The following is a 22,364-nucleotide window of genomic DNA, read 5'->3' as shown; positions in this document are numbered from 1 at the left end:
GCCGCCCCGGTTTAAACCGGTGCACCGGTGAATGTGTTCCGCCGGCTCCTTCCGCAGATATTGGTTCCGGCTGGGGGTGTGAGTGAGAATGCAGCCTCCTGATTGTGGTCGGGCCCCGCTCCCGGTAAAGTGCACTTCCAGCGGTGAGCTGTGCTGATGTGAACCTCATTCCCCAGGAAATTCACTGCGGGGAGGTAATTTTAATTTGGCTGGAGGGGTTCGGGACCGGGCTCTAACTGGACAGACGCACAGAGGCAGGCGATCAGAAACAGCGCGGGTTAACCGGTAAAACCTTGTTGCATAATGTTGTATTCTGTTTATTTCTACCATTTCAGTCAGTGACCCCAAAAGGAGACCGCCTGATTAACTTTTCTCAACATTATTACCTCGTCTTCAAAGAGTCCTGCTCTTGCTGGGGTGCACTTGTCCTGCCAATTGATTGCCCAGAAGCCGAAATCCTGTGGAATTAAAGCCCTTGGACACCCAAAGCCCTTCCGTGTATCTCACTGCCACTGGAACAAATAGAGACAAGGACAAAAACAAAGTTGCTGGAAAAGCTCAGCAGGTCTGGCAGCATCTGTGGAGGAGAAAACAGGGGTCTGGTGACCCTTCCTCAGAACTTCCTCAGAGACAAGGACATATCAAAACTGTGGCATCCCTGTGTCACTATTGGCAGGAACAGGTTTAACCTCACTCTGCAACCTGGTAAGCCAATTTATCCTTTACTGTATTGTTACCAGCAAGCCAGACATTTAAGTCGGGCTCAGTGAGGAGCATAGACGCATACGCCAGGAATAGCACCAATGATGCCTAAGAATGAAGCACCAACATTTCCCGAAAGGCGTACTTGATTTCATTTATTATTGTCACGTACTGAGATTCAGTGAAAAGTGTTGTTTTGCATGCTAACCAGACAAATCCTACTTTACATAAGTATGTTGGGGTAATTGAACAGAATGCAGAATGCAACTACAAAGAAGGTGCAGAGAAAAGTCAGCTCAGAATATGAGAGGTCCATTCATAAATCTGCTAACAACGGGGAAGAAGGTGTTCTTAAATCTGTTGGTATGTGTTTTCAAACTTTTGTATTTTCTACCCAATGGAAGAGAGTGGAAGAGTGTATAACCGGGGTGGAAAGGGTCTTTGATTATGTTAGCTGCTTTCCTGAGGCAACAGGAAGTTTAGACAGAGTCAATGGAAGGAAGGCTGGTTTGCGTGATGGACTGGGCTGCATTCACAGCTCTGTGATTTCTTGCAGCCTTGGGCAGACCAGTTGCCATACAAGCTGTGATGCATCCAGATAGGTTGCATTCTATGGTGCATCTATAAAAATTGGTAAAAGTCATTGTGGATATGCTGAATTTCCTTAGCCTTCTGAGAAAGTAGAGGTGTTGGTATACTTTCATGATTGTAGCATTGATGTGGATGGACAAGGATAGATTCTTGGTGATTTTTACTCTTAGGAACTTAAAGGTTCATCTCAGCACTATTGATACAGATAGGGGCCTGCCCTCCTTTCCGCTTCCTGAAGTCAATGACCAGCTCCTTCATTTTTTCTGACATTGAGGGAAAGATTGTTGTCTTTACACCATGCCATTGAGCTCTGTATCTCTTTCCTGTACTCTGTCTTGTCATTGTTTAAGATCTGGCCCACTATTATGTCATCAGCTAATTTGTAAATGGTGTTAGAGCTGAATTCAGCCACAAGTTCATGAGTATATAAGGAGTGTAATAAGGGGCTGAGTGCGCAGCCTTGCGGGATACCGGTGTTGAGGATTATCATGGTGGAAGTGTTGTCGCCTGTCATTGCTGATTGCAGTCTGTGGGTCAGGAAATCCAGACCAGTCATCGAAGGGGGAGCAGAGTCGAAGGTCTTGGAATTTGGAGATGAGGTTGTTTGGAATTATGGTGTTGAAGATGGAGTTAAAGTCAATAAATAGGAGTCTGGCATAGGTGTCCTTGTTATTCGGATGTTCCAGGGATGAGTTTAGGGCCAGCGAGATGGCGTCTGCTGTGGATCTATTGTGATGACTGGTGAATTGTAGCAGATCTAGGCAATCTGGGAGGCTGCAGCTCATGTGTGCCAGTACTAACCTCTCGAAGCACTTCATACCTCTGAGCCAAGACACTTGGCTTCATGTTCCACCTGCTCTAGACATGTATATGTAGTAACATCTCCAAGCAGGTTGATTAGAAAATATCTAGAAACTTGATTTGACCAGCCACATAAATACCCTGCTTATACCCTGGAGGCTAGAGTGAAAGACTTGCCTGCAGACTCCCCAGTGCCTTTCCTCCAATTGTAAGCCATAAATTAGGAGAGTGTGATGGAATCCTCCCCAGTTGTCTAGATGACTACTACTTCAACAGTATTGAAGACACTGTACATCATCCAGGACAAAGAAATCTGCTTGACCCATTCACTGCCTTAAATATTCACTCCCTCCAACAGTGGCATACGGTGGTGGCAGTGACTGTTGTGTACAAGAGCACTCAGCACCTTACAAAGACATCTTCCACAGATTATTCCAGGATGTAATTTGGGAATTAATAACAGATTAACAAAGGAAAATTTAAAGCAACATTTTAAATCATAGAATCCCTGCAGTACTGGTAGAGGCCATTTGGTCCATCGAGACTGCACCAGTCCTCTAAAGAGCATCCAACTGAGACCCAAGGACTCAAAGGGCCGTGAATCTATGGTGTTCAGTACGCCAAAGTGTCGTGAACATCAAGATGTTGAATAAATTTGAGATGATAGATTTTAATCAGTCATGGATTAGAGAGCCATTGGGATGAGGAGCAGGCAGGGAAGCAATTGAAGTCAAGATGAGATCAGCCATGACTGTATTAAGTGGCAGAGCAGGTTTAAAGGGCTGAATTGCCCACTCCTGCTTCAAGGTTTACATTCTTACAATTCCTGGGCTGAAATGGATGACTTTAAACATACACAGCTAAACAGACAAATATTTGAAATATCAGGAAGTTGATGGCTATGCAGAGTTGACACGAAGGGGAGTTGAGGTTTGGGGCAGATTAGTCGTGATTTTGTTAAACAGCAGGACAGGCTTCACAGGCCAAACAGCCTATTCCTGTTCCTATTTGTTATGTACCCTCTCTCCTACCTCCTCATTCTATTCAATCCATAATTCCATACATTCTTCTGCCGATCTTCAGAGTGGAACATAATCTGATACCTTTTGGAAATCCAGAAATCTATTGCACTTGTGACTGCCTCAAAAAATATAACTACATGAATCAGACATTAACTACTCTTTTCAACTCTATACTTTTTGAACAATTATATCAACCAGTCTGTCTCTGATAAATTCCAATAATTTCCCCAGAATTGATATTAAACTGACAATTGAGGAAGGACTGCAGTTGGTGAAGGTGCCATTTTTGATTGACATGTTAAACTGAGGCTCCATCTGCCTCCGTGGGTGGACTTCAAAGATCCCAATGATACTATTTTGAAAAACAAGCAGGGAGTTATCCTGACCAACCTTTATCAATTGGTTAATGTCACAAAACAGCTCATTTTGTCGCTATATTGATATTGTTGGGAATTTGATATGAATTAGCTAGCACATTGGTGGCTTCACTTCAAACTATATACTGGTTGGGTAGCAACTGGAGTACTAGGTGCAGTTCTGGTCGTCACATTTATAGAAAGGATGTGGTTGCACTAGAAATGGTACAGAGGATGCTGCCTGATGCTGGAGGATCAGAGTTATGAGAAAAGATTGGATAGGTTGGGGTTGTTTTCCTTGGAGCAGTGAAGGTTAAGAGAGGACCTAATGGAGGGATATAAGATTAAAAGGGCCATAGATATAGTTGATAAGAAGGCACATTAATGAGCAGTCAATAACCAGGAGCATGGCATTAAGGTAAAAGGTAAAAGGTTCAGAGGAGAATTGAGGAGAAGATTTTTCACCCAGAAGTTGTTGGGAGTCTGGAACTTGCTGTCAGGAAGATTGGTGGAATCAGAAAATCCCGTAACATTGAAGTAGTATTAAGATATTCATTTGCATCAGTGTGGTCTCGAGCTATAGTGTCCTAGATGATGTACAGTTGGAAAATGGAGTTACTATCATCAAGAGTTTTGTGATGTCCGTATATGTGATGTACTGACGGGCCACCTTCTGTGTTATAATTGGTTGTCAATGCTTTAAAATATTCCGTGCTTACTAAAAGTGCTATGTAAATATATTTTTATTTCTTTCCTTACAGATTTTGAGTGAATTTAAGCAGAATTATGGGGGTTAAGGGACTATGGAAACTGCTGGAGTGTACAGGGCAACCTATCAATCCAGAAACGCTTGAAGGAAAAATACTCGCTGTTGGTATCCTTTATATAACCACTGCTGACCATTAGAATGACTTGTATTCACAGCTTTGGTAGAAGCTGACAAAGCAAATGATATCAATATGGTGTTTGCCATTACAACTACACTGTTGATGTAAAAATAATTTTTCCCTTCACTTTGTGATGTAAATCCCAGTGGTAATGAAAGGCTGATATCAGCAATAAGGAGAGCAGCCACGGGACAAATAGATTGACATGAATTTTTATATAACATTTTATATGTTCTGCCTAATATTTAGCTCCTCAATTGTGCATAAATCAAAAAGGCAGGGGGCAAAGAAAGTGAAAATTCTTGCACTGCTTTGTTTTTGTGTCGAGTCAGTGTTTGACTTCAGATTCAGGTTGTATTGGCACTACATTAAGTTAAAGTGCTTCACGCTGATATCAATTAAAAATAAGTCACATTAGTACAAATCTCCAATGTTAATTTTAAAAACCATTAATTTGAAAGTTCTTGCAATTTAGAAATAAAACAGGGAGTTTAACTATGTAGAAAACATATAGATTTTAAATTTCTTTAGGTTTATAACCCAGAGCAGGAGGTAGCCTCTTAACTGAGGATTCTACAGTGACTTGTGCACTTTTATCTCGTTGCGTCCCTCAGGCCGAAACTCCCTCTAAACTCAGAAAAGCCCAAGCTGCACTCTTAAACTGCACACTCAACATGTGTGTGATTTTACAACCTCCTTATCATTGATTTTGAGAAGAAAATGTATTCTGCCTTGTAATACTTGTAATCTGACTCGTGTCAACCAAACCAGCAAACCCAGAACGAATGGACAGTATGCTTTAACAACTGCTTGGATCTGCCATTCATTCTCAGTTGAATGAGACATCTACGGTGCTGAAATCCATCAGCACTTGAAAACTCAGCCCAGGGTTGGTATTGGCCATAGTCATCCAAACAACAGTCTGGTTAGGAACTTACGGAATCTGCTCATTTCAGTTTCAAAGCAGAGTCACTGTTAACCAGTGTACTGGAGCAGTTAATTGGATTTGTTGTATGTATCAAAATTGTTCTATAAAGCAATTAGAACCATTTAAATCACAGAAGGTATGACTGCACGCGCTGTCAGGACCTTTTGTAGCAGTTTTTATTGCATTGTTATAGCACTGTACTGCATGTGAACAAATGCACAAGAGAATGGTTACTGTAAGGGCCATCATTTTAAAACACAAGTCCTTATGATGAATCATTGCATTAAAAATACATCTACGTCACAAATAGCATCCAATAGTGACATTTGAAGGTGTGAAAATACCTTACACTTTTCAGAACATTCCAGACTCTTCAGCAGGCTTTCTATTTTCTTCACAAACTCACTTAAATCTGGTGTGCTTCTAAAATCCTGAACTCCCAGAGAAAATAGTGTGCTGTAAGAATTACAATTTTCATCCTCCATTTAAAATGGCAAAGCAACCCCAGCAGGGCCGTGTGTTTTCTCTGCTTGGCAAATCCCACTTGTAAAATACCTGGAGGAAAATTGGATTTCTCCCAAAAAAAGTTAAACGTGGTCTCAGTGAAATTAAATAAAAACTTTATTAAACAATATGTAAACATAAAGTTTTTTTTAACCGCTGTTCAAAGATATCAGCATTTGGTTAAATCAAGCAGTGAAGGGAGCAAGAGATCGCCATGGTAATTCTGTACCAAATGCTCACCTTCTGATTTTGCTCCATCGACTATGTAAACTTTTGTTTTATCGAATACGACCAGTAATTGTTTTTGATGGAAAGACGCCTCTACTCAAGAAACAAACTTTGGTAAGTACTATCGCGTAATACGATTTAATTTCCATGATTGACAAAAGCTTCGTCAAAAATCTATTTATCTAAAATCTAATCTATAAAATGTTTGTTGTTCATGTTGTCTGTTGTCTGTATTAACTTCTTTCAAGTTCAAAAAATTAGAAGAACATTGTACAACAACATAAAACATTTATGCGAGTTTATAAAAGTTCCTCAGCAAGAGTTGAACTAGTTAATTTTTTAAATGAATTTATGTGTGGCATGATGTATTCAAATCTATGTTCTTTCTAAGCTGCACATTGTAACAAATAATGAAGAGGCAAGCACTTAATTATTACAGCACACATTCTCTGATGTTCCAGCTAATGTACTTACACTCACCTTCCCACTGCTTGCTCCCTCTCAGTCACAAGCTACTTCTCTCCCATGTTCACCTCTAAAGACTCACAAGTAAAATACAGTTATGCCTGTTAGTAGCAAACATGGGTGAGAACTACTCTACGATTGGAGGAGCAGCTGCATGTTAAGAGATGGTGCATTAGCCTGAGCAGCAGAGCAGCAGTGGGGAGAGAGATTGCAGGACTTGGTAGGGAAAAGACGCAGCAGCTATTTCCCATTGATGCACCCCCTAAAGGAGAGGAAGAGCTCCCAGAACCAATTGCAGAATTAATGAGCCTGTTCCCTTTGAAGTAGCACTGAGTCTTTTGATATCACTAGCCCGAAGATGAAGTCCATGTCACCCACTGTTGGCCAGCTCAGTGCTGTCTTTGAAAACACTGAGCAGAAGAACCCAACAGTTGACAAAACAGGCACTTTATATGTGGACACAGCTCCTCAGCTTGCTTCTTGGCTGGAATATTGAAATTCAACATAGCTCCTATAAAAATAAGTGAAGCATTACTGTATCAAAGTGGCTGAGCATGTTTTGTTACCTGAACTGATTAACTTCTGAGGACAAAGGATGTAAGTTTGCAAATTTAGTCGACATAACTTACAGAACAACTAATTTCATTGATATTGACCCAACCAGATGTCTAACGTAATACTTTTGTTATTAAATGCCAAGAATAAAATTTAGTTTTGTTTACAAATGCAGTCAGAACTGATATTAAGACACCATCAAATTATTTTCAATGCAGCTGTTGAGTATTGAAACAAACTCTTGCTTTCAATTAATATGTCTATTTTAACTGTGATACAAGTGAAAGTCAGTAGATCTGGATAAAATCAAGTTGCATTTACATGATGGAATGTTTTAAATGGCAAGGCATTGCATCATAATATGAATGTGATACATGAGTCCTGACTTGCTGTGTTACAGGAATATTAAGCCCTCTTCTCCTGTGTATTGATTCACTTGTTCTAGGTATAAACAGCTGTAAGCTTTTAAATCAATAGTAAGTAATTCCTTGTGCTGCAGGTTCAGGATCTTCGTAACAGTTACCCAACGGGTATAATCTTTAATTTTAAGCACTAATAGATGATACATGTAAGATTATGAAAGGTTGCTAAAAGCTTTGAGCATTAATTCTCTTTTCATTTGATTTTAATTTAAACAAACTGTGTTCTAAACCTATTGTACTTCTGACAACAGTTTAAATATGTTTAAAAGATATGGTATGGCTAGGTGATGTCCACATTTCACATTAGTTTGTATTGGTGCACATTACAACAAAATTCATTCTGTGGTTAGTGGAAAACATTGTCAGAAACATTGGATAAAACATTGTCATTTCATCTCAATTTGAATCCACTTTAGGTTGATTGAACAGAAATCTTTTTCTGTAGCACCTCAAGCAAAATGACTACTAAGTTAACATATTCTCAACTCAATTTCTACTGGCACAAGTTATTTTTGTTCAGGAGAAAAAGAGAGTCAGGTCAACATTTCAGTTTGCACTTGAATCTGGGCTGTTTGATTTCAGTTTGCTTTCTGGAAAAGTTATTTTTGCTTTTGTAATACTCTATTCCAAACTATTCCATAGCTGTAGACTCCTTGATCAAAACCATAGTGACTATCATCTTCTGTCTAACCACCTTGGGTCGAAACTCACCGGGTTCTAATTAAAGACTATAGCTACAAGAGAAGGTTGGAGGCTAGGGATTCTGAAGCGAGTAATTCACATTCTGACTCCCTAAAACTTTTTCTTCATGTTTCATGAGTATAGTGCAATATTGCCCATTTGCCTAGGTAAGTGCAGCTCCAGCAACAGTCAAGAAAATGACTGCCATCAAAGATAAAGCAATGCACTTGATTGGCACCCATTCACTACTTTCAACATTCACTCCGAAAACTGACCGGAGTGTGTACCTCATCAATTTACTGCAGTTTAAGAAGACAGCATACCGCCGCCTTTTTGGACAATTAGGGATGTACACAACCACAACCTGTAAAAGAATCAAAAAAATGTTCTTTTAACTCGGGAGTTTCCTATCTAAGAACTGTCTCTCTTCCCTCAGCTTAACTGTCTCAGACCTTTGCCTCTGAGGAGTCCTTCAATTATCACGTGTTTACACCATTGTAATTAGCATCTAGAATTTTAACTGAATGACATTTGAAAGAGGTGTGCCCTCCATCTGCAGTCAGCTTGCTCCAAAGCAGAATAATCCACACCATCTAGATTCCAACCCTCCCCCATACTAAACTTGTGGATTAGTTTTCTATTGTCCATCCCCCATGCGACTTGATCACATGATCAGTTATTGGAAGCAAGTTTTACCAGAAATCATCTCCCAGGGAAATCTAGGGCAGGTGGTTAGGGTATGGAGGGGTGTGAATCGCTCACTATCCCAGAAGAAAAGTTGGCAAAACAGCTGGCCAGATGGAAGCCCACCTCGCAGCCATTGTGCTGGTGGATGAAGTGCTGGAGTCTTACTTCTACCCATAACTGGGGAGGAGATCCCACCCTCTGGAACTGCTGGCTGTTCCAACAGTGTCAACTAGTGCCAGAGCTCCATAGCAGAAGATGCCAGAATTGCTGACAGGCCTGCTGAGGAGGCCTGATGGATTCTGAAATGAAGTCAGCTATTGGGCAGTGTGAGTTTGCCTGCTTTGAAGAGGGGTTTGTATGTTAAGTTTTGAAGTAGAGTAAGAAGGAAGGTGATATCCTTTGGGGTCTCCATGAGTAGTTTCCCAATGGGTAAAGAGGTCCCTTCAAAAGACAGAGTTACCTCCTTCCTTTTAACCATTTTAAAATCTATTCTCCAACCAGCGTAATATATTGAATCGGTTTAGTTTTTAAGACCTTTGGTTGACTCTTAATCATTTATTTTGAAATGTTGGGCAGGCTGCTGACTTTTTTTTTTTTTGCTTCCCACTTGTCCCCCAGTCACCCAGCTAATAGTAGGGTGAGAGCTTGGGCCATGGGTGGGAAAGTAGTGGGTTAAGAATCACAGAATTCCTAAGGTCCAGAAAGAGGCCTTTCAGTCCATAATCGATCCTCCAAAGAGCAATCCACCCAGACACAGCCCCAGCCCCAGCCCCTATCCTGTCCCCGTAACCCCACATTTCCCATGGCTAATCCAGCTAGCCTACATATCCCTGGACACTATAGGCAATTTAGCATGACCAATCCACCTAACCTGCTCACCTTTGGACTGTGGGAGGAAACTGGTGCACCTGGTATTAACCCACGCAGACACAGGGAGAATGTGCAAGTTCCACACAGACAATCACCTGAGGGTGGAATTGAACCTGGGTCCCTGGCACTGTGAGGCAGCAGTGCTAACCACTGAGCCACCATGCTACCCATAGTGTCCACCAGACATTTTTTTTACACCCCAGTGCCAAAAACAAAGCCAGCGAGGACAAGTAATATCCAGCCCCTAGTTCTTAAAGGGGCAATCACCTATCTTAAAGTGTAGCTTTTTTCTCCCAAAAGCCCAAGGGCTATCACAACATTTGTGTGAAGAATGGGCCAGGACGCACAAGCATAATTTGGTCCTGATTTATGTTCTATCTTCAATATATATTTGGTCCTGTGTGTTGCTATTTATATGGAGTTTGGGAAGCAGAGGAATAACTTTGATTGAAGCCTAACTGTTTTCCTGAAGTGCAGAATGAGAGGTTAAGTGATGCAAAATGGCTACAGCACCCTCACTGGCAGAAGTAGGTAAGTTTACTTTGGGCAGCTTCTATTACGATTACGAACGTAGGAATTTATTATGGGAAAAGTTAACAAGTGTAAAATTTTACAATAATTACAGATTCTGAATTGTTTTCAAATGTGCCTTTCTCCTCAGTTACTGCTTAAATTGAGTTCCACCCCAGGTGACGTTAATCTTGCACTCAGTTCCCTTTTGCCAAAGCCCAGTTGATATTTACTGGGTTATGTATGTGATGAATTGTTACACACTGGCATTTGTTCCTGGTTTACATGAAGTCATCCTCTGTCTTAGGCTAACAGATGGCAGAGAAAGGAGCTGGCAGTTAAAGATACAAAGAAAACTACAGATAAGCTGTTGAGGACCATATTGAAGCAACATGCCTTAAAAAGTGTTTTTGGCAAAAGGTTAGTAAAGTATTTAAAGTTTGAAATTATGTTGATTTCAACAGAAACGTGAATTTCAAAAAATATATGTTTTCTGGAGTAGTTTTTTCTCCTTTGGACATGGAGTGAGAACAATGTTTCCCATTCAGTTTAAAGATGGTAAGAGAAGGTGGATACCTGGACAATTGGATAGTGAGAAGGGGCGATAGGAGGAGGAGAAAAGTATGAGAGGTGGAAGGAAGAGGGTTGGGAATGGAATAAAGAAAATAGTGGCAGGGGTGTAGAGTCTGGCAGCTTTTAAATGGAGTTGGATGAAGGAGTAATTAAACAGTAAGAATAAATGCCACTCAATGATTTAAGGAAAACATAGTTCTAGTAGGAGAACTACTAACATTGGGCAATTTTTATGGCACAGCAGCATCCCAACATTAGTAAGTACAAAAGGATAAAGGTGTTCCACCGAGGAGTGTGTGTGTAATGGAGCAGAAGAAATTGTAAATGATACAAGGAACCTTCGTTTTACTGGGGAGCCCAAGATTTGTTAGCATTGTTGGGGAAGATGGGATCTGGTAATTTGACTGGACGTACCATTGAATATTTTTCCAAAAGATTAGCAGAGTCATGGGAATTCTGATATTGACCAGAGTTTGCCAAAATAAAAAACATCAAACTGGAAGAGCATAGGAGATAAATATCGAACTGAATGCAGCCCTGTTTGCAGAAAGGGCTGATTTGGTAAACTAGGTAATGTGAATGGAGTTTAAAACATTATAATTTGTTGATCATTGATCATGCAGTTATTCTAAAATCCATTGTACTTCAAACATGAAAACTCTACAGCTGGTTTAGATTAGCTGTGGATTTACACCTAATTTTACTTGACATTGTTAATGTTGCAAAGCTTTAATTGCACTATAATCTATAGGTTCCAATGCTATTACAGTTTAATGGACAGTTTAAAATAGATCACAGAGATCATCTGAAATAGAAGTTTCAGTTCATTAAATAATGGAACATTGTGACTCACACAGTAATGTAAATATATTTAACTAGTTGACCTGCTGTAGCATGAGATCCCCAGTATCCAAAACCAGAAACTACAGGATAATAGTCAGAATCTTTCTTTTTGAGGTAAAAATGTCAGCTATCGGGGGCATAGGTTTGAGGTGGGGAAGGGAAGGTTTTACGGAGATGTGCGAGGCAAGTTTTTGTTTTATACAGAAGGTGGTAGGTGTCTGGAATGCACTGCCAGGGGAGATGGTAGGAGCATATACGATAGCAACGTTTAAGATGTCCTTTAGACAAACATGAAGAGACAGGGAATAGAGGGATATGGGATTGGTTTAGAAAGACATCATGGTCGGCACTGACATGCTGGTCCGAAGGGCCTGTTCCTGTGCTGTATTGTTCTATGTTCTATGTGTTCAGGTCATTTGGAAACATGCAAATAGCTTAGAATTGTTGTGGTCAGCACAGATTCTTCTTTGATCTCATCAAGCTAATGTGAAGGAGAAAAAGATATTCTGAATGCTGTTCACTAACATGACAGTGTTGGCACAATCATGTATGGTTAGAATTTAATGCGAGCAGAGGTTTTGAGTTAGTTCCGACGCAGAGTCATATTGGACTCATTGTTAGCTTTTTAAAAAACAATTTTCTCTTTCCACAAATGCTGCCAGACTTGCTGAGTTTCTCCAATGCTTTCTGTTCTTGTTTCAAATTTATTTTTCTTAGCAGTAAGTGCATTACTGGGTTTAAACAACTTTTTAGTACCTATATTGGTAATAGCTTGGCGCTAGCATGTATGTGAGGTATAATCAGAAAGGTTGCACCTACTTTGAAAATGGCGATAATTATCAGTAAACTTATTTTGTTGTTCAATTCTGGAAATAACTGATGTCATTGAATTATGATTATATAAAGTAGTTAACTGGCTCATATTGACACATAAAAGCATTTATAAAATGGGTAATATGAAATGGAAGATGGAAATATAAGGTAAAAATTTCTGCTGATAAATTTCAATATTTGAAACTTGTCAATACTAAATATTTAATGTCATAAATGTATTCTATTCAATTCACTAATGTGAATGGAAAAGATGAAGTGATTGTACAAGTTCGTACATGAATCAAATCTTTTTGCCAGCACTAGCAACCTCAGAAATGTTCTCATTGGAAATTGAAAGTTTTAAAAAATATTTTTCTGTTTTTGTTAACAGTGATGGGGTCATTCCCAGCCTTTCTCAGGTGAGAAGAGGTGAAACTGATGACATTTTTATTCTGCCTTCCTTAGAAAAGAAAGAGGAAAACAGGTTTGTTCATTTTTGAAAAATGGACTAATGTTGATGTAATTTTATGAAGTACTTCACTGGATGTCTGTGTGAGCCATATATCGGGATGGGTAATAACCATCTGAACTCTTTCCTGCTTACCACCTCGTTTGGTCACCACTTCCCCATACCTCACCCTCCCACCCGCCACTTCACTGTCTGACTTTCCCACTTACTGCCATCCTTTCTGCTCACCACTGCTATCAGTGTCACAATTCATTGTCCAGGATTTTACAGTCTGTCCCATATTTGAGATGGTGATCCAGTATCTCGAGTTGTCTGCAGATGGTGAGATGTTTGTTCAGTTTTTTTTTAAAACCCCACTTTTCATGTATGTGATGTGGTCTGTTTCTCTCTCAGCAGCCCACTTCCACAGACTCTAGTCCATTTCTAGCCTCCGACACAGTGTGGGCTGAGCAGAGAGATGCAATGGATGGGAGGCCTGACCAGCAGGAGAGGCAATGAGTAGAGGGAGAGTGAAGGACTGAATGAAAAGATGTCAGCTGTCTGGAGACAGTCAAAGAGCAGTGACCATTTGTAATTAGAAAAGTTGGCATATTTATTCCATGTTTAAAAAGAAGTTCTTTCATTTTATGTGTCATTTCATTTGAGTGTGGGAATTTAGGAATATAAACTGTTTAAGCTCACAAAGTATAATGTGTTGATGTTTACTTACAGTGTGGAGCCAGAGGAACACAGCAGGTCAGGCAACATCAGAGGAACAGGAGAGTCGATGTTTTGGGTCAGGACTAGGGAGGGGGAAGAGAGCTGGGAAATAAATAGAGGGAGGAGGGTGATGTCGATTATCGTGTACAGAGCGCAGATGCTCCATGAATCAGTCCCGGAATCTGCGCTTGGTCTCACCGATGTAGAGGAGGCCACAGTGGGAACCATGGATACAGTAGACCAAGTTGGAGGATGTACAGGTGAACCCCTGTTGGAGAGTTTGTCTTGGGCCTTGAACGTCGGACCTCGGACCTCCTGCAGTTGCAAGGAAAGGTGCCGGGAGTAGTGGGGTTGGTGGGGATTCTGGAGCAGATGAGGCAGTTGCAAAGTGAGTGGCCCCTACGAAAGGCAGATAGGGTTGGGGAGGAAATATCTCTTTGGTCATGGGGTCGGATTGTTGGTGGCAGAAGTGACAGAGGATGATGCGCTGGATGCGGAGGTTGGTGGGGTGGAATGTGAGGACCAGGAGGGCAGAAGTGCAGGAAATGCAAGAGATGTGGTTGAGGGCATTTTGGATCACTGGAGGGGTGAAGTTGCAGTCCTTGAAGTAGGTATGTCTGGGAGTGGAACACCCCATCTTGGGAGCAGATGTGGTGGAGGCAGAGGAATTGGGAGTAAGGAATCGCATTCTTACAGGAGGGTGGGTGAGAGGAGGTGTATCAAGGTAGCTGTGGGAGTCGGTGGTTTGAAATAGGTGTCAGTCCTGAGATGGTTATTGGAGAACCCACCACACCCGACACCTCCCCTCTCACCTCCATTCTTTTCAGGATTGCACCTACAATGCTAAACAAAGAATTACAGTACCATGATAGCAAGTTATCAACAGAATAGGAAATAGAGCAGAGATTAAGCGTTGCTACTCAGACTGGCAAAAAGCAGAGATTGTTGCTTCAAAGGGTTAAGTGCAGTGACCAATATAGTTCACAAATTATATTAACGATTTGCACTTCATGTGGAGGTGCCGATAGTGGACAAGGTCAGAAGTCACATGACACCAGGTTATAGTCCAACAGGTTTATTTGAAATTACAAGCTTTTGGAGTGCTGCTGTTTTGTCAGGTGAAGTTTGTGATTTCAAATAAATCTGCTGGACTATAACCTTGTGTCGTGTGATTTGCACTTGTGGTTTGGAAATAAAATTTTGACATTTGCAGAGAACACCAAATTGGGGGACATCTAGAGAATACTGAGGAAAATTTGACGATAAACAAGAAGATATTAATAAACTTGAACTGTGTATGATGATCAAATTCAATGCAATATAGGTCAGTGTGAGGTAGTGTATTTTCATAGGAAGAATAAGGAGGCTACACAGGTGGGTAACAAGTATCCAAGTGAATTAGAAGTACAAAAGAATCGAGGAGTACAGTTACACACTTGAATAAAAGCAGTGTAAGTGGTCTGGTGCCTCTGAGTCAGAAGCTTCAGGTTTCTAGAGGTATAATATTGAGTGGAATATTTATATTAGCTACTTGGTTAGATATTGCACTGTGCTGGTTTCCATATTATACAAAGGATATAGGGACACTGAAGAGTATTCAAAGTTTTTACAAGGATTATATCAGGACTAAGAGTTCATACTTCTCAGGGAAGGCTAAACGCTTCTTCAAGAAGACTGAGAATAAATGATAGAGGCCTTCAACGTAATAGAAGTTTTTAATAGTGAGTTAACATTAAAAAAAAAGTGAGGAAATCTTAAAAGTAGATGTAAAAAAATCTAGGAGAGTCATTAATAAATCGAATAGGAATTTAGGTGCAACATGTTTACCCGCAGTGTGGTAAGCATGAAGAATGCATTCTTCAAGATGATATTCAAGGCAATAGTGTAAATGCGTTTAAGGGAAGCTAGTCAAGCTCAAAAAGGAGCAACAGGATATTTTGATAAGATCAGAGGAGGCTCAAGTGGAGCATAGCCACTGACATAAACTGATCCAACTATATGCTTTTTTATAAACTGTAAAGTTTACAGAACATCATGATGATCTAAAACGTTTTCTGCAAATTCTGGTAAAGTCAAGGCGTTCGTGACTTCTGACCTTCTCTTCCCGAGCCATTCCTTGCAATACTTTCTAGCACAAGTCCATCTAAAGAAGCATGATGCTGTGACCTGCCCAGCACACTCTTCCCAATTTGAGGGTCTAGAAGTGTCTTCCAGGAAGGAAGTCACCCTCTCACCAGGGTTCCTCCTCCCTTTCCTGATGTCATCTTCTGGAGCATTCTACATTCACATCAATGGCCCAGAACAATCACAGTTTATTGGAATTGGAACAACAGACCCCTGAATGTGTTGGGCAGAGTGGGGACTGTGGGAAAATATACCCATTTTTAGTTTTACTTTCATTATATTTTGACATGTGAATGAGATTTGATATTGTGAGGATATTCATAACATAAGGACTACAGATATTTTATTTGGAAATATAAGCCAGGAAATAGAAATTTGAATTATTATTGTTGTTTTGCAAGTCAAAAGGAAAATGGAAATGTGTGTTTTTTTTTTTGCTGAAACCAGATTTGGCTATTTTTGTGGGACGTGTCAGCATCAAGTGTCTTTGGAAAAACAAAGTAATGCCCAGCATTTATTGGTTGTAATGGACACTGAACTGAGAGGGGAAAGAGCAGTTAAGACTCGGACCTTCAAACCTGCCACCAAGTGAAATCTGTCTCTTGTTGTATTGTTCATTAATGAAAGCTGGCATAAAATATTAAATATATTTAGTAAAATAAAATCTAATACTTTTAAATAGTGGTCACAGTCAGGCATTAACTATCCTAGCAAATAAATTGGTTGTACTTCACATTTATGATAACTCATGGAATGGTGAGGCTTGATTTCCAATGCACTTTCCCACCAGAGTCAGGACAATAATTTTACTGGTAATCTTACAAGTAAACTTCTACTGTTTTATTTTAGTTCAGATGAAGAGGCAGAAAAAGAATGGGAAGAACGCATGAGCAATGAAAATCTGTTTCAGGTAAAGTATCTGCAATGATTTTGTGTGTGCCTGTTCGTGTCATGGCATTGGCCAACGTGTGTTTTGAGATACTGCACTATGTAACATGCCCATCCATTCATCTGTATTCTTCCTTATCATGCCACAGAAAAGCAACTATTGATCGTTGATGTATTGATCTATGGCATTCTGGTCTAAAACTCAGAAACACTGAACTGTCAGTGGTATGTCAGTGGGACGGTGGCTCAGTGGTTAGCTCTGGTGCCTCACAGCGCTAGGGACCCGTGTTCGATTCCACCCTCGGGTGATTCTGTGTGGAGTTTGTACATTCTCCCCGTATCTGCGTGGGTTTTCTCCGGGTGCTCCAGTTTCCTCCCAAAGATGTGCAGGCTAGGTGGATTGGCCATGCTAAATTGCCCATTGTGTTCAGGGGTGTGCAGATTAGGTGGGTTATAGGGAAATGGGTCTGGGTGGGATGCTCTGTGGTTTGGTGTAGATTTTGTTGGGCCGAAGGGCCTGCTTCCACACTAGGGATTCTTCTGTGAATAAACATAAGCCTCCAGGTCCATAATATAACAAGTGCACTTAAAAATCCTTGTTTCCTAACACCTTGCCTTTGCTTCACTAACATCAAGAGCTCTTACACAGTGGTTTATGAAGTTGGAACAGGCAGTTGGTCAGCAGATTTGTGTGTATTGTTGTGATGTGGAGGACCCCCTCCCCTGCACACCCCCAATAACTAAAACCGAAACACCCAGAGAAGCTCACCTCATAATCAGTTAAAGGAAGTGTGAAAAATGGTATAACCTGCCTCTCACCAACCTCTTTCCACCGCCCCCCCACCGAATCTGTGGTTAAATGAAATGAAATCCTTTCACTCGTTCTTTAATCAGCAAGTAACAATTTATTTATCTAACAGCAAACAAATTAATAAAACTACTAACAAACCAAACAATTCCCCCTTAGCTACTAGCTATTCCCAAATCAAACAAAATGCTAATGATATGCTGTTCCAATAAATATAAGTCCCACTTGTATAAATCAAAATAATAAAACAATATTGAAACTTAATTTCTGGAAATTACAACCAGGATACATCTTCCGGAATGCTCCATCCCTTCTCCGCTGATCCTCAGTCCGTACGCCTCTCTCCGTCAGATTCTTGTGTCAGGAATATTAGCTAAGAGTACCACTACACCTTTATTTAGATGATGGGTACTCTAAGAGCTTAGAGAATTCTGAGAGAAGAAGTGATTTTTCTCTTTAGATCTGATGAGTTGTTAACTCTATTAGATGGCAGTTGCCCTCGCATCAATTTTCAAATACCGTCTTCTTTTATACCCTTGATGACCTATCAGTTTCTTACAATGGGATTGGTCCTAGGTTGTCAAAACCATCAGATTTAAATTTAATTGGTTTTTAGTCTCTAAGTGCCTGGTTTAAATTAGTTGGCTGATTTTCAAACTGGTTGCCTTAATAACAAAGCAAACTACTGCCTGAGTTACTAACATACAACTTTTGATATAATGTTTCAATTTCAGGAGCTGTTTGTGTACCTGCATTTTTGTTTTTCTCCAAAAAAAAAGCATCATAATTTAAAGGGACCGCACATCCTTCCCCCTATCATTTTACAAACATTAAATTCTAACACCCAGCCTTCCAATCCACAAATACTCTACCCAACTTTGCAACAGTATTGTGAAGCCACGTCTCGGTCGAGGTTTTATAATGTTATGCTTTTGGAAATTAAGGAGTGTTGGCTTTCAATAATTCTCTTAATAAATACTGGATTCCTTTTAGAATTGGTTACTTTGACTAGTTTTATTTGGAAAATTTTATTTTTATTACAGACTAAATGATGTCCTTTTATTTTAAGTAATTGGAGACTGTCCACAGTTTCTATGAACTGATACCTGCTCACTAGAAACAAGTAATGCTACTTGCTAGTTTGATAAACAATTTTCTAAGGAAATGAATCCCTTTTAACAATAACTTATTGAAAAAAATGTAATATTCATATGGTGTATGTATGTGGATGTGTTGGCAAGATTATAGCTCATGGTCAGCATGGTGGCTCAGTGGTTAGCACTGCTGCCTCATAGTGCCAGGGACCTGGGTTCAATTCCAGCCTAGCGTGACTGTCTGTGTGGAGTTTGCACATTCTTCCCATGTCTGCATGAGTTTCCTCCCACCATCCAAAGATGTGCAGATTAGGTGGATTGGCCGTGCTAAAATGTCCATAGTACCCAGGGATGTTTAGGTTAGGTGGATTAGACATAGGAGATGCAGGGGTAGGGGAATGGGTCTGGGTGGGATGCTCTTCGGAGGGGCGGTGTGGACTTGTTGGGTCAAATGGCCTGTTTCCACACTGTAGGGATTCTATGAGAAAAGCAAAACACTGCAAATGCTGGAATCTGATTTGTTACATTAATCATCAGATTAGGCATCATCGGCAGAGAGCGAGTAAATATTTCAAATCAATGGTCTTTCTTAAGAACTGGCCAATATTAAATGTGGACAGCTTTTAAGCAAGTACTGAACCAGGAATAGACAGAAGGAAAAGGAATGTGAACGTCTGTGATTAAATGTGAGGGAAAGAGTGATTAAGTGAGAAAAGTGGAGCATTATAAATGAGTTAATAGCAGAACTAAAATTAGGTCCAGGTAATGTGTAAATGGTCAGAGCAGAAAAGCAAAGAGGAAGAATTTTTGCAGAATATGGTGAAAATAAGCCTAATAAGCACCAAGTTATTGGCACGATTGTAAGGTTTGCAGTTCACTTTAACTGTAATTGTGAGATTTAGAAAGCCTCTCTCAAACGCAACTAATCTAATCAACTAAACTCAACTAAATCCAACTAAGTACAGGGCCCCCCAGGTTTAAATATATCTTCACAAGTTTCACTGAATTTCTTAAGTTTAAGTTTGTTCTTTTTCTTTAATCTTTTCATCGGATTATTGCATCTCTAACAAGACCAGCCTTTGTTGCCTATTGCTATGTTGAATCAAATGGGTTGCTGCATTATTTTAGAGGGCAGTTAAGAATCAACCACATTATTGAGAGTCCAGAATTATATGTAAGTCAATCCAACAAAAGACAGAAGACTTTCTCTCCTAAATTACCTTAGTAAACTGGATAGGTATTTCACCTAAAATGATGGTATTTTTGTGACACCATTACTGAGACAAGCTTTCAGTACAGTGCCAGTTTTGTTAATTGAATTGAAATTCCACCAGTACTATGGTGTGATTTCAGCTCATACCCCTAGAATATTACATAAACAAATTGCTGGAGAAACTCAAGTCTGAAGAAAGGTCACTGGATCCGAAACAATAACTCTGCTGTCTCTCCACAGATGTACCAGACCAGCTGAGTTTCTCCAGGAATTTCAGATTTCCTGCATCCACAGTTCTTTGGTTTATTTTATCCCCAGAGCATTAGTCTGCCTTGATGGATTACTAGTTCAGTGGCATTACCATTCAGCCACAGTCTTCTACAGAATTATTACAATAAGTACAATCCAATAATTACTTAATATAGGCAATGGTTCATTCAATCCACTTTGGAACACCAGCTCACGGCTATTGGCTGGCTGGATATAGTTATGCTTCACTTATAAAAGGCATTGGTGAATTAAAACTAAACCAATTTGGGAGGTGGCTGTGTCCTGAAACACACAGCCATTTTTGCTTCAGCGTGATTTAACATATATGTCCTGTGATTAAACAAAGCCATAAAATAAAACGGTGAATCTCTTCCAGAATTTGTTTTAGACCAGAGGACACACGGCCAATCTGACTGAATATACAGTATATTGTTTGTAGCCTGCATATTTATTTCATCTGTATCTTTTATCAACCATAATCAAACAGAATATGATAATAATTCCTTGAATGTTTAAACATCACTAAAAAATAATAAATAGCCTCAATCTTACCATGTACTAATGCATTATAATGTCAGTCCTCTCCTTGTTTATAAAATGATGTGCTGAATTATGATCAGCATTCCAGGGATGAAGCCATCACATTACTTAAATAAAATGGTAATGGAAATTGGCAGGAGATGCAGTATTAGCTAGGAAATAAAAGTGAAAGATCAATATCTGGATTTTATGTCAGTAAGCGTTTTAAAAAAAAAAATAAATCAATGAATATTCTCTCAAAAATAGATCCCAATGATAGCATTTTAAAGAAAAAATAAGTCTTCTGTTTAGAATCATGTTGTAATGCTTTATATTATTCACTATGAAATAATATATTTTAGTGAAATCTAAGTGCTTTTATGACTTTTCATTATTTAAAAAAATAATTTGCATAAATGCCCAACTACCGAAACCCTGAAAATAAAGAAAGTCAAATTTGTGTCATGTTCCTCTGCCTTCAACATTTGATCAGTTGGTTCCTGTTACCAATCCTGATGTTACTGTATTGTTTTTGTCCAAAAAGTCTTTTCAACTGCTGCCACTACTCTCATTGACACCCAGTTCTCTTTCAATTCCTTCTCTTTCAATTTTTATTAGGTTTCCATTCCTGAGCTGCTGAATTTTGACCAGCAGGAAGACACAATACTCTCTTTGAACCAACTACAATGTCCTTTCCTTGCTGCTCCCTTCAATACAGCCCTCTGATCCTTTTGATCAATAATGCAAAATTTCCTCGGAATAATTGATCTTCTGCTGCAAGTTATTTTTACATACTTAAATGTTTTCATTTCCATTTAGAATGCGTATCTTGAGAACCCTCATTCTGTAGACGTTGAGTCGAAAGACTTTGCTAATTTACCTCCAGAAATAAGACATGAAATCCTGACGGACCTCAAAGAGTTCACCAAACGTCGAAGGAGTCTATTGCAGACAATGCCTGAGGTATGTTCACTGTTTTCTGGTGGCAAAAATGTCATTATTAAGATTTATTCAGAGAATAGTTTGTATGTTTATGTTTTATCCCATTTTAAAACTTTAGCAAGTGAAGAGGTGCTCAGTGGAAGACGTCAGTCCACCACCCAATGTTTTTCGTTATTACAATTGCACAGTTCTTCATTGATACTTGTTCCTGTCTACTTCACGCTTTATAACTACAAAACTGGAAAGAGAAAAATCCTTTCATTAAGAGCTTCCAATCCATATTCAACAACTTTTGGTTAAAAACTCTGCTCATATTTTGACAACTGTGATGATCCACAACTTTCTAAATAAAACATCCGAGGACATTCTAAAAATAAAAGTCAATTCATCCTGTCTCCCAATATTTACAGATCTTCTAAAAATTTCCTGGATCTTTGCCAATCACTAATTGGTTCTTCCTTGGACCAAAAGCTATTTGTGTATACCTTTTGTTGAAATATATCCATTGGATTCTGAGACTTTTTTTTAAAACAAATAACCTAATAAGTGGAACAAAGACATTTATCTCTTCCAGCATCAGAGGAGCAGGAAGATCGACGTTTCGGGTTTATACCTTTCTGAAGGGTGTTAACCCAAAAAAAATTGACTTTCCTGCTCCTCTAATACTGCCTGTGTTCCTCCAGCTGCATCCTGTATTGATTTGACTCCAGCATCTGCAATTCTTGCTTTCTCCACATTTTCTCTTCTGCCTTCAGTATTGGAGGTAATTATCATTAAATGAACAAGTCACAATTTTCAAAAAATCCAGTTAATTTTTTTGACATAAATTAGCAGTAATTAGAGATAGTAAGAACTGCAGATGCAGGAGTCCAAGGTAACACAGTGTGGAGCTGGAGGCAC

At 39.5% G+C, this 22,364-nt stretch overlaps 1 protein-coding gene across 1 annotated transcript in view; it reads left to right on the top strand.

Moving 5' to 3' along the window:
• The first annotated feature begins 13 nt into the window (after positions 1 to 13).
• ercc5 (excision repair cross-complementation group 5) overlaps positions 14 to 22,364 on the top strand; it is a 44,836-nt gene continuing 22,485 nt past the window's right edge. Inside the window, 8 exon segments of the mRNA XM_048597542.1 lie at positions 14 to 194; positions 336 to 705; positions 4,234 to 4,346; positions 5,958 to 6,133; positions 10,517 to 10,629; positions 12,830 to 12,922; positions 16,580 to 16,640; positions 21,342 to 21,485. Of these exon segments, the coding sequence (XP_048453499.1) occupies positions 4,259 to 4,346; positions 5,958 to 6,133; positions 10,517 to 10,629; positions 12,830 to 12,922; positions 16,580 to 16,640; positions 21,342 to 21,485 (675 nt within the window). The 5' untranslated portion in view covers positions 14 to 194; positions 336 to 705; positions 4,234 to 4,258.

The sequence above is a fragment of the Rhincodon typus genome, chromosome 6 (genome assembly GCF_021869965.1).
Source record: "Rhincodon typus isolate 14 chromosome 6, sRhiTyp1.1, whole genome shotgun sequence".
NCBI lineage: Eukaryota > Metazoa > Chordata > Chondrichthyes > Orectolobiformes > Rhincodontidae > Rhincodon > Rhincodon typus.
Note: the sequence above shows the minus strand (reverse complement) of the source record. Positions and strands in the feature narration are given on the sequence as shown.